The 16,926-nt window shown below is 40.3% G+C and overlaps 1 protein-coding gene across 1 annotated transcript; it reads right to left on the bottom strand.

The window, feature by feature from the left end:
* Nucleotides 1-298: 298 nt before the first annotated feature.
* LOC145791460 (secreted RxLR effector protein 161-like) lies at nt 299-751 on the bottom strand. The gene has a single exon (XM_082871811.1). It carries the CDS (start codon nt 749-751, stop codon nt 299-301), a length of 453 nt encoding a protein of 150 aa, XP_082727937.1.
* Nucleotides 752-16,926: the final 16,175 nt, after the last annotated feature.

Here is a 16,926-nt window from a genome sequence, read left to right as displayed (position 1 = left end):
CAATATTATGCACCAGCTTCTTGAATGTTGCAGTCGGTAGTGCTTTAGTAAATAGATCTGCCAAATTATCACTTGAGCATATATGTTGAACATCAATATCACCATTCTTCTGAAGCTCATGTGTGTAAAAGAATTTTGATGAAATGTGTTTAGTCTTGTCACTCTTGATATAACATCCTTTGATCTGTGTGATACATGCAGTATTATCCTCATATAATATGGTTGAACTATCTTTGGTTAAAGATAATCCACATCTTTCTTGAATATGATGGATCATTGATCCAAGCCAAATATATTATCAACTTGCTTCATGAATTGCAAGTGTCTCTAAGTGATTTGAAGAAGTAGCAGTCAATGTTTGTTTTATTGATTGCCAAGATATAGCAGTATTTCCATAGAAAAAAATGTATCTTGTTTGTGATCTGGCTTTATGTGGATCAAAGAGATATACAACATCTGCATATCTAATTATTTGCGGCTTTGATTCATTTGAATAAAATAAACCCATATCAGTTGTTCCATGAAGATATTGTAATATTTGTTTCACTCCATTCCAATTCCTTTGGGTTGGTGCAAAACTATATCTTGCTAATAAATTGATAGCAAATGCAATATCAGGCCTGATACAATTTGCAAGATACAAGAAAGCACCAATTGTACTAAGATATGGGACTTCAATACCAAGGAGTTCTTCATTATTTTCGTGAGGTCGAAAAAGATCCTTTTTTATATCAAGTGATTGAACAACCATATGAGTACTCAAAGGAAGAGCTTTATCTATATAAAAGTTCTTTAAGACCTTTTGTGTATATGTTCATTAATGTGCAAGAATCCCATTTGACCGGTGTTTGATATGTAGGCCAAGACAACAAAAAAAAAAAAAAAAAAAAAAAAAAAAATTTTACCATGATCTTTCATTCACTACTAGAAAAAGGGGCATTGGACACGGAACAATTTGTGACGGTTTAAATGCCATCGCAAAAAGCAAGCTTTTGCGATGGCAGTTAATGACGTCTCAAGATTATTTTTTTTGCGACGGAAAAACTAAGCCATTGGCAAAAAGTATGGTTATATACGACGGTACGTTAAACGTTACAAAATTTTTCTAGCCTTATTTTTATTTTTATTTTTTGCGACGCTCTTTTGGCAATCTGTCGCAAAAGTTTATTTTTTTGCTCATTCATTCGCGATGGGCCTTACATCGTTGCAAATGGTAATTCCTAAATTCGCGCCAAACCTCCCTCTCACTCTCCCTCTTTCCCCATTTTCCCAAACTCTCTGTAATCTCTTAGGATAAAAATAAAAAAAAATAAAAATAAAAAAACCCTTCAATATTCTACCCCAATCTCACTACTCTCTCCTTCCCTCTCACCCAGTCGTCACTCTATCTCTCTTTGGCCACCATTGAAGTTTAAGCTTTGAGCTTCAACCGAGTAAGATCAGTTTGTTTTTGGCATTATCGACCTGAAATAGAGATAGATCAGTTGATTTTCCGCATCAACCACTGCATAGAAGACGAAGAGAAAGGAAGGGGATGAGAGACTCAGCGAAGAATAACACTTCCTCCCTTAAATCAAGTTTGGAGATTCAAACTAGGGTTTTAATTCGGGGATCTCAGAGGAAAAAAATCATTGGGGATTTCAATTGGAAAGGTAGGGTTTTGATTAAGAACTGACAAAATTAGTTTTTTATGTTGTGGAATTAGGTTTTTTTTTTTTTTTTTTTTGCTTCAATGTGAGTTGGTAAAAGTTGAAATCTTTGAATCTTGTGAAATTGGTTTCGTTTTTGTTCCTCATTTTTAATTTTTCTTTCTTGTTCTACTTTTGAAGGAAACATGGTTTTGGTTTTGTTCATTTTTGCTAGTTTTTTTCGTTTATTATTTGATTTTTTTATTGTTCTTTCTTTTGATTTTTCCCCCCATTTTTGGTTCTTTCTTGTTCAACTTTTGAAGGAAAAATAGTTTTGGTTTTGTTCATTTTTGTTACTAGTTTTTTTTTCCAATTATTATTTGATTTTCTGATTGCTTTCTTTTGAATTTTTCCCTTTTTTTGTTCGTTCTTGTTTTTTCGTTTTTGTGTCTGGTTTTTTTTTTCCCTCCTCCCAAGAAGTAAATTAGCAAGTGTTAAGTGGAAGTTTGGTTTGATTTTGTGTTCTCTTTTGATCCCTTCTTTCCTTTTGTCCTTCATCATATCTTCTCTCTAAAATCCTAAATTGCTTTCATTTTTTTTTTTTGCTGGTTTTTTTATTTTATTTATATAAACCTGAGATTTATGTAGAAGCTTATGAGGCATCTGATGTGTATCCTTTTGTAGTTTTAATTTGCTATTTTTTTCTAAGAGAAAGTGTAGAGTTGGGTTCAATACTATGTGTATCTCTGTTTCTTTTTTTATTTTTTGTTATTTTCTTTCATAAAATGGATAGTTTTAGGGGGGAATTAACAGTTCAGTGTATAGTTGTAAAAACAATTTCAAATTAGTGATAAACTTTACAAATTTTACTAATTAAAATGACTTTTCCATGAGTTAGTAATTTCTTCAGGGAAAAAACACTGATTTATTAATTCCCCTATTTTATTTTATTTTTTATTTGTTGTTATCCCTCAACTCCTCTCTCTAATACTTATGAAGGCGTCTTCAATCATGGAGATAAAGTGTGTTTTGTGTCTGGTGGATCGAGCTAGAAGTCTTGCGCTTGAGCGTGCGTCTGCATCTCATTTTGACCTGAGAGTTGCATTTCTTGGCTCGAGCGAGCGAGCTGTATGTTTTGGGTTTCTTCGCTCGAGCGAGCATTCTGTCGCTCGAGCGTGCTTCTGGGTTGCAGACCTGAAGCTTCGAGTTGTTGGCTCGAGCGAGGCTCTCTACACTCGAGCGAGGGTGTAGACACCCCATTTTTGACCGTCCTCAAGACTTGGACGTCACCGTTTGAACACTCGGTGATTATCCATGTTTGTGTTCGTTTGGAGTTCCCGGAGGTCTCGGCTCGCGCGCCTTGCCTCAGGATCTCCGAACTTGACTGTTTAGTGTCTGGTTTTGCACCAAACACTTGCTTTTTGCCTTAGAAGGGCAGGGAATGCCTTGAGAGGCATCCCCACACACCACCGGCAGTGGTTAGAGGTCACCGGCTGGCTTTTGCTGCCATCGGCACTATTTGTTGCCGGTCGGCACTTTTTGTTGCAGGTCGGCACCTTTTGTTGCCGGTCGACACTCTTTTTTGCCAAAATGGCATTTTTGGCCGGCCGACTACTGTGCATCTGCTTTTGCAGATATTTTAAGACAGCTGTCTTGCTTTTTGCTCCCCTCCATACACGTGTATGGAGGGATCTCCCTCTTATGAAGCTTGTCTTGTAAGCTTTACAAGACAAGAAGTTCTATAAAGAGAGGGGCTCTCTCTTGTTGCAAGGGTTAGACACTTGAGATATTTTAGAGAGCTTAGACAGCCATTTTCATGGTTTGAGTTCTAGGGTTAGGGTTTGATACACATTATCTCTCTCTTTTTCCCTCTTGTGTGTGTTAAAGTGTGCTTGTGTCTTACTATTGCACACAAACACATAGTGTTTCACCTTCCTATAGCTACTGAGGTTCTAAAGGACTGGTTTTAGTGTTTTGGTGTTGGATTCAAGCCAAAGAGGGCCATTGGAGCACCATTGTTGAAGAAGTCTTCAAGGGTAACAATTTTGACTTTATATTCCCCATTTTGGCATTGATTTTCTACCTATCTTAGAGCTGTTTTCGTGCTTATTGTATAACACAAAAAAGTTCTGTTTTTTAGCCCTCTTGATTGTTTATTAAGGGTGTTTTGTAGTTTGAGGGTGTTTGACCCCTCTTAGGCCTTGAAAGGCCTCATTTTGTGCTATTTTGTGCTAGTTTCGAGACTTTGGTGTTTAGGCCTCTTCACCACTGAAATCTTGAGCCTCTTGAGAGAGCACCTAGCTAGGCTTCATGTTGACCATGCCTTAGTTGTTTTTTGTGCTTAATATGTCATATTATGCCTCTATTTTTTCATGGTTTTGGTACACCATGCATGCTTAGCATACCTACCATGTAATGCCATGTTATTGCCTCAATGTGCCTTAGGTTGTTAGCCCTTGTTAGAGCATGTTTTAGGTTTGGTCTTGTGAAGCTTTTGTGCATATTTTGCCATGTTTTAGGTCTGTCCATAGTTGTTTGGGTTGGATTTGGCATGCATCATATAGCCCTTTTGCATTTTGGCTTGTTGGCCTTAAGCATGTGAATGTATAGCATGACATTTTTGTATTGATTTGGTAATTTGGAACCATCTACCATGTCATTTCAGTCCCATTTGCATGCCTATATGTTTACCTTGGACGCATCTTTAATGCTTTGAAAGCTTGTGTAGTATGCTCCATGTTTTGGCCATTGTGCATGCCTTTGAACTTAAGTCATTTGGATGCCATCTAAGTGATCCTTAGGCCTTGTCTTAATGTCCTAAAACTCTGTTTTGGTCAATAAGTTCATACCATGTTTGGTCTTGCTAAGTGTAGTTCAATACTCCATTGGTTTGCTTTGAACACTTAGGCCATTTGTTGCATGCTTGGCTTGATTTATTGCTTGGTTTGGCACCATGTTTTAACATGATTTTTAATGCTTATGTTGCATGCTATATGTCCATGATTACCTTCTTTCAAATGTGTTTGAGAGTTGCCCCATTTGTGCTTAAGTGTTGGCTCTCAATTATGTGCATGTGTGTATGTATTTGGTCCCTCATATTTTAGCACTTTGGCCCTTGTTTTAGGCCTAATTAGAGCTTCCTAAACCTTGTATAAGTCCATCTTTTCATCGGTTTGTATTGCCACATGTATGCTTGTATGCTTTCATAAGTGCCTTGCCATGCCATGTTGCATCCTTAGCTTGTATGCCTAGGTTGCATTGCATCTTGCATGCATGCCTTGTTCCTTGACTTGGTGATAGGAATTGGGTCTTGATTTGTGTGTTTGGTTTGCATTTCATTTGACATGAAAGTTGCATACTTGATCACTTGGGCCATCATGCATGGAAATGCGTGATTGGTGGTCTGAGAATCGAGACACATGCCCCTTTGAGTCACAAACATGATAAGGGACATGAATGGTGCATATATGCTTGAATTGTGCTGCCATGCTTTGCCTTGCCCTCTGTTGCTGTCAATTGCAGATTCTGCAGGAACACTTTGCCGACCGGCAGTGTCAAGTGCCGACCGGCAATCCCTTCTCTGCCGACAGCTTCATTTTGTGCCGATGGCCATAACACACTGCCGGTGACAGTTCCATTCCACCGGTGGCACTCCTCAGTGTCCAAGGAACCAGTTCTGAGATTTTGGCAGCCTCCAGAGGAGTAAAGGAAGGAAAACAGAGGCAACCTATGCATGGCGGTGCATTTCCGAGCAAGATCCGGGCATGCGCTGCATTTGGCCCTCCTCCCGAGGCGGTTTATCTGTTTTCCTAGCTTAATTAGTTTATTAATTAGTTAGGCAATTTGTAATATTTAATTAGCTTGCGTAGTTAATTAATTTGTATTATTTATTTGGTCCCTCTGAGCGAGGGAAAATTTGTAATAAGTGTGGGTGGGTGTGTGAATGTCTTCCAATCCCCACTTCTTTCTTCCCTTTTACTTACCAGCTTATGATGGTTAGTTTTAGGGCACGTTTAAATTAGCATACCTTATGCAATGCATGCGTGCATTCATACATTTGCTTTTCATGCACCGGGCTCGGTACATCATGCTAACTGCATTTGTATTTCAAGTCCAAATTGAATACGTGCATCAATTGGTTGCATCTCACATGCCATGTTTAGGTTAGCCGAGCCTATCTAATTGCATCCTGTATGTGCTGCATTAGCCAATTCAACATGAACTAGGACACGCATGTTTGCTAACTAGTTTATTGTTTTGGCGCGGAGTACGATGTAAGTATTTATGTTTTAGCATCCCGCATGCGTGTGAGTGTTGCCATGACAGTATGCTTGCCATGCGGCTAAATGCTTATGTGATAAATTGTTTGAATGCCTTTGGGTGAAGGTTGGATTGTTTGAGTTGGAAAACCTCATTGAAATCCGTGTTTTAGCCTACTTGAGAGTAGCAAATTCCAAAGCACTTTTCAAAACAAACGGATATGCAATGCTTGTTTCCAAATTAGGCAATCTAGTCTATACTTGTTTGCTGCGCGCATAACATAGTAATTCTAGGCTAATAATTGGAATAAGAACACATAATGTTTTCAAAAACGGATATCACGGTTAGTAGAGGCCGATCTTCGGATCGGGCGAGAGGGGGTGCTCATAGCTGACCTTCCCCAATCGTACCCTAGCTCCCGAGCCGAGACAACTCCGGTAATGACGGACATGTGGCCTTCGGCACCGAGTCAGTGTTTCCTAAATTTCTCCATTAAAAAAATATTTAGGTGGCGACTCTGTATCTGGCAAAGCAGTCCATGTTTGGCACTTCTTTTCAAAAAAAAAATCTGTTTCTCAAAACGATTTGCCAGATTTGGACTCTTTGGTTCAAGATTAAGAACCGTGACAAAAATTGAGTCCGAACTGTAGTAGCGAAGGCCCCCACGCGGGCGCGTCTACGGAGGGTTCCTTGTGTCTGGTCGCTCGAGCGACCACACCTTCGCTCGAGCAAGCCTGTGTTATATCAGTAGACAGCAGCGGGATTACACTTCACTTTTTCATCTCTTTTATCTTCAAAACCCTAGATCCGTCCTCTCTCTCTCTCTCTCTCTCTATACACCTTCTCTCTAGGGATTGATCTACTTCTAGTGAGTTTCTAGCCTAGTCTCTTTGTAAGAAAGATAGAGGGTGACTTGGGCTTCCTTTCAATCTTAAAATTTGTGGATTTGGAGCACTTTGGATTTTCACCATCTTCTCCTTTGGTCTCTTCATTTCGAGGTAGGGATAACCTACTCCATCTTATGAGTTTTGACATAAGTTTTATGCATTTTGAGTAGTTGGTGGTGTTGGGTAATTTTGGGAAAAGTTAGGGTTTGATTTGTAATTTGATAAAAGGGGGTTTTTCATATATTAAACTCCATGTGTATATAAGACTTGAAAAATGGCATTATTAGTGTCAAATTGAGGAAATTGAATCTTAGGGTTGATTTGTGATAATTGGTATAATTAATTTGGAAAAATATGGAATTGAGTTGAAATCCATGAAATTGGGAAATTATGGGATTGAATGGTGTAGTTGGATTAATTTATCACTCACCTATGGAAATGTTGAGATTATATCTATTTGATGCAATTATTATCTGTTTAGAAATAACTGCTTTGGGCTATCGGTGGAGGATAGTCTTGATTGTTGTAGACATTGCATGTTGATTAGGGAAAACTGAAACTAATCACATTGTATATGACGGTTGAAATAATACATCAAAGTTGTGTATTATCGAACATGTATATGATAAACGTTTATATGCATTGTGTTGTGTGGGAGGAGATAGGGGATGTACTCCACGATTAGGAGGAGATAGGGGATGGACTCCTAAACCGGATGTTATTTGAGAGGAGATAGGGGATGGACTCCAATGATACAGCAAATATGTGTATCAGATGGAAGTGTTAATACAGCAAATATGTGTATTAAATGGAAGTGTTAATACAGCGAATATGTGTATTATTTAAAGTATGGAAGTGTTTAAATTGTGAGTCGTAGACTCATTTGAATTGTGAATCAGGGTAATGTTTTAATGTGAGATGTGGTCTCACTTAACTGTTTGGCCAGGTCCTGAGCCATGTTCATGGAATGATTTGGATAAGTAAAGAATTATGAAATGAAACATGGACTTTATGTCATGGAATTAGATGATGTTGTAAATTGGTTTATAAGTGTTAACCATCTATCAAATGCTATTGTTTTAGTCATTGTTCATATTTGGTTTAGTATATCTCTACTGGGCTGTAGCTCACCCTATATGGGACATCATTTTCAGATACAGATGGTATGCCACCTCCAAGGACGTAGCTTGGGAGGCTAGAGGCTGAAAGACTTTTTGTATTATCTTTTATGTATTGCATGTAAATCGAGCCAAGGGCTTATTTTGTATAAAGAGTTAGTACTCTTCTTTTGTTGTACCCAAGTGTTGACTTGAGAAGTTGTAAGACAATAGGGCATTTACTTTTGTTGTCAACATGTAATACATCTGTAATGAATACTCTGATAAATAGAAATATGCTTTATTCTCTTATGTCAATGCATGTAAAGAATGTTGGGTTTTATGTATTTTTTTGAGGGCGTTACAACTTGGTATGAGAGCGTACTGGGTTTGAATACTTTGGGTACGTAGGAAGTGATTAGTATCACAATGGGTTTGTATCGCTTGTGAGAGACTTAGATGTAGTGTTATGTGCTTATGCTTTACTTACATGTGTTCGAGTTCCTTTTTATACACATTGCATGCGTTGTCGTGTTATGCTTTACGTACATGTGTTCAAGTTTCTATACACATTGCATGCGTTGTCGCGTTATGCTTTACTTACATGTGTTCAAGTTTCTATACACGTTGCATGCGTTGTCGCGTTATGTTTTACTTACATGTGTTCAAGTTTCTATACACATTGCATGCATTGTCGCGTTATGCTTTACTTACATGTGTTCAAGTTCCTTCTACACATTGCATGCGTACGCGCATTGCTTTACTTACATGTGTTCAAATTCCTCATCATACACACTGTATACGTTGTCGCGTATACTTTACTTACATGTGTCTACATCTTCACACATTGTGCATGTTGTCACGTGTTCTTTACTTACATGTGTTTGTGCCTTCATAACATTGTTATGCTTCCCACTCTACTTGCGTTTCACACACTTTCAATTGCATTGCTATGCATACTGCTAACGATATCGTACCTGTTAAGCTTTATTTCTCTTTCAGGCCTGATATTGTATGTACGGTTCATTTGAAGCTGGCGCAACCAGACGAACCGCACAGGTATTGTGTTCTCCGCGTGAAACGTAGTGGGAATTACATGATTCTCTTACACTCTCTCTGCATTGTAGTGTAGTTTGGTGTATGCTAGCTCAAAACTGTCGCATGTTATGCTTCGTTACAGCTTTCTTTGCATGATCATAAGTTATGTTCGGCTTTTTGCATTGTCAGTCGCATTTGCCCCTGCCTTCGAGCGCATATCTTATCTGTAGCTTGTATGCTTGTCTAAGTCTTCGGCCTTATCAAAAATGGGTCGTCTCTGGACTTTGATACTCACTCCCGTCATTGTTATGACTTTTGAGTTCTGTCAAAGAGGGGCAACTGTAGACACCCCATTTTTGACTGTCCTCAAGACTTGGACGTCACCGCTTGAACACTCGGTGATCATCCCTGTTCGTGTTTGTTTTGAGTTCCCGGAGGTCTCGGCTACACACCTCGCCTCAGGATCTCTCGACTTGCTTGTTCTGTGCTTGGTTTTGCACCAAGGATGTGTGTGTTTCTGTACCTGAGGGTAAAGAGTAGCTTGTTAGCTACCCCTGACCCCCACCGGCCCTGGCTTGAGGCCACCGGCCATGTATTCTTGCTACCGGCCATTGGTGAAATATACCATTGGCCGGTCGGCACTTGGTGTGGTCGGCCGACCACCTGTTTGGCCGATGGCCTCTTTTGCTGACCAGTACCACCTTTTTGCCTTTTACAGGCATAATGCATGCCAGTTGTGCCAGCTGGAATGCACAGACCCTCCTCCCCATGCACGAGTGTGGCTATTTTGCCCCTTTTGCACCTTTTTGGTCTAGCTTCTTGAGGAAGCTTGGACCTTTGTCTTAGCTTCCTCAAGAAGCTTGAACCCTGTCCCAGCTTCCTCAGGAAGCCTTGGCCCATTTGCCTTGGCTTCTTTAAGAAGCCTTGATCCCTTTTGTTAGCTTCTCTTGGAAGCTTAACACTTTTGTTGGTCTATATAAGAGCCCCATCCTCCTCTTTTGTTTTGGTTCAGCAAAACCAGAGCAAAATACATATATATATATATATATATATCTGATACACACTTTCTCTCTCTATATCTCCCTCTCTCTCTCTTCATTTGTGTGGGTTTGAGGGCCTAAAGGTGTGTTTTCTTCTTAGTTTTGCACTAAGACACATAGCATTACACCATACTTCAACTTGGGAGGCCTTGAGGGTTTGTTCTTGAAGTTTTGGGTCGGTTTTGATCAGAAGAAGAGGGCTGAGCTTGCTGTTCTTGGAGTGTTCTTCAAGGGTAACATTATTTACTTTATATTCCCCAATCTTGCACTAGTCTTTAGCCTATCTTGCTTACTGTTTTAGACTTTGTGTATAACTAAAAAACATCTTGTATTTTCATGCTTAAGATACTTCATTAAGGTTGTTTTGGTGTTGGGGGTCGACCTCCCCCTCTTAGGCCTTGTTTGGCCCTTTTTGTGCTTTCTTTGTTGAGCCTTGGTTATCTTTGTGTATTGGCCTTCTCACCACTAAAATCCAGTGGATTTTCAGTGGTGAAGAAGAGGTTCTGAGGTCTTGCATAGGGGAGGGACACCCCTCTCCCTTTGTCTCTCTTTTGTCCTTGTTTTTGGCTCATAAGGGTAGCATGCATGATTAGTTGTTCTTGGCTTCATTTCAGAGGTTTTTGGGTGTTGTTGGGTCATATTATGCCTCTGTTTTTGGTCGGATTAATGGCCCCTTTCATGTTTAATATACTTGCTTTGTATTCCTCTCTTTGGCCTAGAAGTGCATCATGCATTTAACCTACCATGCTCTCATGTTTTGGCCTAACTTTGTGAAGTTCTTAGCCATATCTTACCATGCTTGAGGCTTGTTGGGTGCTGTTTTGATCATAGTTTCCTTGTTTGGTATAGCCTCTTTGCATTTTGGCTTGTGAGCCTTGAGGGTGTGAGTCATGAGCATGCTTGAGTTGGGTTGTTTCAATGATTTGGAGTCATTTCCAATGCTATTTCAGTCTATAACCCATGCTCGTATGATTGCATTTATCATCCCTTTCATGCCTTGAAGAGTTGTTTTGTTGTGCCTTGAAATGAGCATTGTGCATGCTTAAATGTTTAAGTCTTTGGGGCTGCCATATCAGTGGGTTTTGGGGGCTCATTTTGCATGTTGAAACTCTGTTTTTGGTTGTTTAATTCATGCCATGTGTGGTCATGATAGTGGTGGTAGAATGCTCCCTTTTTTTTCTTTTTTTTTTTGTGCCTTAGTCTTAGGCTCATTGATGTGCATGTTTGCATGAACATTTGTCCACCATCTACACCATCTTTGGCCACTGTTTTGGAGAGGGCTGAGGCCTTCTCATTTCAGTATTAGTCCATCTTCGCATACTGTCACGCCCCCAACCCGCCCCTATGGGTTTAGTAACCGGCCAGTAATCCGAGATTACCGAAGGTCTCTTAACAGTAATACAGTAAAATAGAGTACAGGGGCTTGGCGAAAGCCAATACAGTAAATAAATAATGTCCAATGAGCTGTGACACCACTCTGTATGCCAAAAGATTTCCATACATTAATGTAAACAGTGCATCCAGTATGTACAATATATCCAGTCATTCAGGTCAGGGACTTATTCCCTATTAAACAGTACAGTACAAAACATTCAGTCTATACAGAGAACAGAACAGTACAAAAGGGGGAGAAATTAAAACACCCCTAAGCCAAAGCTTGGCAGGCTCGGAACCTCGCAGTGAGGCACAGTGGTTGGCTTGACAAAAAGGGAGTCTAATCCACGCTCCTAGCTCCGGTCTGGTGCCTGAACACCTACATATATATATAAACAGTGAGCTAAAGCCCAATGAATAACATAATGCGTAAAGGGGTTAAGAATGAAATGTCCTTACAGTAATGAAAACAATTCATTGATTCAGTATATCAGTCATTCAGTCATATGTGGTACATCCATTAGCATAACAGTACAGTAAACAGTAGGTCTAAAAGACCGAATAGTAATGATGGCCATCTATCAGTCAACAGTAGGGGTTCTAACGAGGGAACCGACAGAGGTCTCTGTAACAGTAACAGTAAACAGTAAGTGCCAAGGATGCCACAGTACAGTTCAGAATATAGGACATTCATTCATTCAGTTAACAGTAATCAATTCAGAAAACAGTTCAGTTAAACAGTCAGAAATATTCACAGTTGAACATATCTTTACACAATTGTTACTCACTGAGTTCTGGGCTATAAGCAGCTAGAGCGCGTCTCCGAAAGCCAACCCTAAACAGTTAACAGATAGAACACACACTAAGTTTCACAGTTGGGAAAGATGATAACTTAATCCCTAAATTGCCTCGGTGTGGTTCTACATCTATATCCTCATTAAGATGTCTTAAACTAGGCCTAAGAATGCCTAGAATGAGATAAGGATGCAAAGATGCACTTAGAAAACATTTTGCAAAATTTGCTGAAAATAGGGGTCTCGCTCGAGTGAGGCTTTCTTCGCTCGAGCGAGCTTGCCAAAACAAAGGCTTCGCTCGAGCGAGGAATCCTTCGCTCGAGCGGTCTGTAAAAATGCAAAAGTGCTGGATGCTGAGTTTTAACGCTCGATGCTCGCTCGAGCGTGAGACACAGCTCTTCGCTTGAGCGTAGGTCTCTTCGCTTGAGCGTACGCCTGCGCGCACCAAGATGCTGAGAGCTTGAAATTTACGCTTGAGCCACCAATCTTTCGCTCGAGCGTAGCTCAGAGAAAACGATGGTCGCTCAAGCGTAGAATCCTTCGCTCGAGCGAAGAAGCCAAATTCTGGAATTTCCAGATTTGCCTCCCAAGCTCAAACCAAGCATTCTACCACCCCAAACTCGACCTCTTGGGCCCAAATTCTGGAAAACACATCTCAACTCAATGCATAACAAGTTTCAAAGCTCAATTTGTGAATTCAAAGCCCAAGGGTGAGTCAATTAAAACCATTTCAAGCCAATTTTCTATGAACATGAAGAACATGCAAACATGCATGAATTCAAACCATTTCAAAGCTCCAATTTGATGCTCTAGTGAGCCAATTGTTCCAAAAATAAGTTGAAAACATGGGCCAATGTGAAATCATGAACATGCATGCACAATTTGCCATGAAAACAACTTAAAATTCAACAATACCAACATGCATGCATGAATTAAGCTGTAATTCAACATTTTTGAACCAAATCATGACTTAGTTCTACAATGAAGCATGAATCATGCAAGAACTAGCTCAATGACAACAATAAGAAGATGAATTTCCTACCTTAGTCTTGTATTCAAGGTTTAGGAGCTCAATTATGAAATCAATCTTCAATTCTTCAAGCAATTCCACAAGTGAACTCAATTCTCTCACTTTCCCTCTCTCTATGGCCGGTTGTATACTCAAGGTATGGCTGAAGGAAATGTTTTGATGAAGCATACACAAGGCTTCAAATATGAATAAACAAAGGCCCCACTAGATGGCAGAAGTGTAATTATGTCAAACTCTTTAATTGGCTTTATTTAATCTAGTTTAATCATACCTAATCAGTTTTCAGTTAATTATACTATAAAGTCACATTAATTCCAATGATTCTAAAACATCAATCTATTTCCGATTCGGCCGCCGATAGGGCCTTCAATTAGTAGTTTAACATAAAAACACGAACAGATAATCAAATAACCAACAGATAGAATTACAATTAAACAGATATACTCCGTCACGTCATTTTTAGATTTTGGTCAGTCAATTCCTTATCATAACCAGTTTCAGTTCAACAGTAATCGGTGGTAATTCGTAAACAGTGACGAGGGTTGTTACACATACTTTGCATGTTTGGCATGTTACATTGTATTGGTTGCATGCTTACATCGCATTACATTTGCATGTTTGCATGTTGTTTAGCTAGTTGCATTGCATGTTTGGACATTGCATGCTTGCATGATAGATTGCATTGCATTTGACATGTTTTTCATCTTAGCCTTATGTTGCATAACTTGAGCCATGTTTGTATACATGCATTGCATTGCTTGGTTTGGGGTGTCAAACCAAGCATGAGGGGTGAGGTGTGTTCGTACTCAAAGTGACGAAACACGTCTCAACCCTTGGGTCGCCAATGCCCTTGATCTCAATATGATAGGGTGTTGGCATTCATTTGCTTGTTCCATGCATTTACATTAAGAGGCAAACTTGGCCTCTTAGGCCATCACGCTTCACAATGCATAATTGATGGCCCGAGGGTCGAGGGTCATGCTCTCTTGAGTCCATTGCATGATAGGAAGTGTGGCCATGCCCACATTTGCTTGAGAATTCCATGCCATACACTGCTTGTCCTCTGCTGCTGTCAACTGCAGGATTCTGCAGGAAAAAATAGCCGGCCGACTACTTGGAGTGCCGACCGACCAAATACAATTAGCCGATGGCTCAACCGATGATCGATGACCATTCCCTTTGGCCGGTGGTGTTCCCACTTGGTCGGTGATGCTCCCCAGTGTTCAGAAAAGCATCATTGGGACTTGCGAAAATTTTCAGAGGAGTAGGGTAGTGTAAACAGAGGCAACAGTGCTATGGCAGCGAGTTTCCGAGCGGGGCGAGTCAAGCATGCATCATTTGCGCATTCCGACGCAAAGTTGCGGCAGTCTTTTTAGCTTCACATTTAAATCATTTTTGTGATTAATTTGTTAATTAATTAGAGGGTCTGTAATAATTAATTAGCTAGGATAGTTGATTCATTATTTGGACTGTATTATTCTTTTGGTCCCTCCGGGCGAGGGCGAATTTGTAATAAGTGTGGGTGCGTGTGTGCATGTTTTCCAACCCCCACTTCTTTCTCCCTTTTACTTACCTGCTTTCAATGGTTAGTATTAGGTCATATTTAAATTAGCATACCTTATGCTATACATGCGTACATCCATACATTTGTCTTGCATGCACCAGGCTCGGCGCATCATACTAACTGCATTGTATTTCAATTCCAAGTTGAATACATGTTAGTTGTAGCATCGTCATATGCCATCTTAGAATAGCCGAGCCTATTGTAGTTGCACCTTGTATGTGTTGCATTAGCCATTTCAACATAAACTAGGATCATACATATGATTACTAACTAGCTTCTGTTTTGGCTTGGAGTACTCAGTAAGCATTTATGTTTTAGCATCCTTGCATAAGTGTGAGTGTTGCCATGATAGCATGCTTACCATGAGGCTATGTGCTTACGTATTATAACTGCCTGAACGCCTGTGGGTGAAGGTTGGGTTACTTAAGTTGGAACAATGCATTGAATGCGAGTTTTGAGTCCACTTGAGAGTGGCAAAACCATATTTTCTAAGCCCACTTGAGGGTGGCAAAATTCATGTCTTAGCCTACTTGCGGGTAGCACTATCAAACCATTTTCAAACAAACAAACATGAAATGTTTTGTTCCAATTTAGGCGACTTAGTCTATACTTGTTTGTTGTGCGCATCACGTAGTAAATCTAGGCTAATAACCGGGATAAGAACGCATAATATTTTCAAAACAAGATATCATGGTTAGTAGAGGCCAATTTTTGATAGGGCGAGCGGGGGTGCTCATAGCTGACCTTCCCCAATCGTACCCAAGTTCCCAAGCCGAGGCAACTTTCGTGATGACGGACACGTGGCCTTAGGCAAACGAGTCAGGGTTTCCTAAATTTTCCCAAAATAAAACATTTAGGTGGCGACTCTATATCTAGCAAAGCAGTCCATGTTTGGCACTTCTTTCTCAAAAAATCTATTTTTCAAAACGATTTCCCAAACTTGGACTCTTTGGTGATTTATCAATCTCACATTGCACATTGTGAGATCAGATTAAGAACCAACACAAAGGGAGTCCGAACTGTAGCATGAGGCCCACGGGCGCGTCTACAATTACCAGAAATTGAATCGGGCTACAATTAAGAATAAGTACCCTATGCCTCGTATTGATGATTTGTTCGACCAGTTAAAGGGTTCCCGTTGTTTCTCTAAGATAGACTTGAGATCGGGTTACCACCAGTTGAGGGTCAGGGAGGAGGATATTCCGAAGACGGCATTTCGTACGCGGTATGGCCATTATGAGTTTCTGGTGATGCCTTTTGGGCTCACCAATGCACCGGCAGTGTTTATGGATTTGATGAACCGGATCTTCCGAAAATTCTTAGATCGTTTTGTAGTCATTTTCATGGACGACATCCTGATATATTCACCTTCTAAGGAGGAGCACGAGGAACACTTGAGAGTGGTGCTTGAGTTGCTTAGAGCCCATAGGTTGTATGCCAAGTTTGAGAAGTGTGAGTTCTGGCTAAGAGAAGTCAAGTTCCTAGGCCATGTGGTCTCCGGGGAAGGGGTGTCTGTTGATACATCCAAGATTGAGGCAGTGCAAGATTGGACACAGCCTAAGAGTGTTTTTGAGATCCGCAGTTTTCTGGGACTAGCTGGGTATTACCGCCAGTTTGTGAAGGATTTCTCCAAGCTAGCTTCACTATTGACTAGATTGACGCGGAAAGGGGTCAAGTTTGTATGGAGTGAGACTTGTGAAAAGTCATTCCAAGAGTTGAAAGTTAGACTTACCACCGCTCCTATGTTGATTATTCCAGAGAGAGATTTGGATTATGCTGTTTACTGTGATGCCTCACGAGAGGGTTTGGGTTATGTGTTGATGCAAGAAGGGAAAGTGGTAGCCTATGGCTCGCGGTAGTTGAAAATACACGAGAGGAATTACCCTACTCATGACCTAGAGTTAGCAGCTGTGATTTTTGCCTTGAAGATTTGGAGGCACTACCTTTATGGTGAGAGATTTGAGGTGTTCTCGGATCATAAGAGTCTGAAATATCTGTTTACACAGAAAGACTTGAACTTGATGCAGAGGAGGTGGATGGAGTTTATTGAGGATTACGACTTTGAGTTACATTATCATCTGGGGAAGGCCAATGTTGTGGTCGATGCCCTTAGCAGGAAATCCATTAGTGATGTAGCATGTATAGCCATCCGGGAATGGGAGATATTGGGTGCACTTGGCAAGTTTGATTTGCTTCTAGGCGAATCTGTTGAGG

This window comes from Camellia sinensis, chromosome 5, assembly GCF_055761805.1.
Source record: "Camellia sinensis isolate YWXY chromosome 5, ASM5576180v1, whole genome shotgun sequence".
Taxonomy (NCBI): Eukaryota; Viridiplantae; Streptophyta; class Magnoliopsida; order Ericales; family Theaceae; genus Camellia; species Camellia sinensis.
Note: the sequence above shows the minus strand (reverse complement) of the source record. Positions and strands in the feature narration are given on the sequence as shown.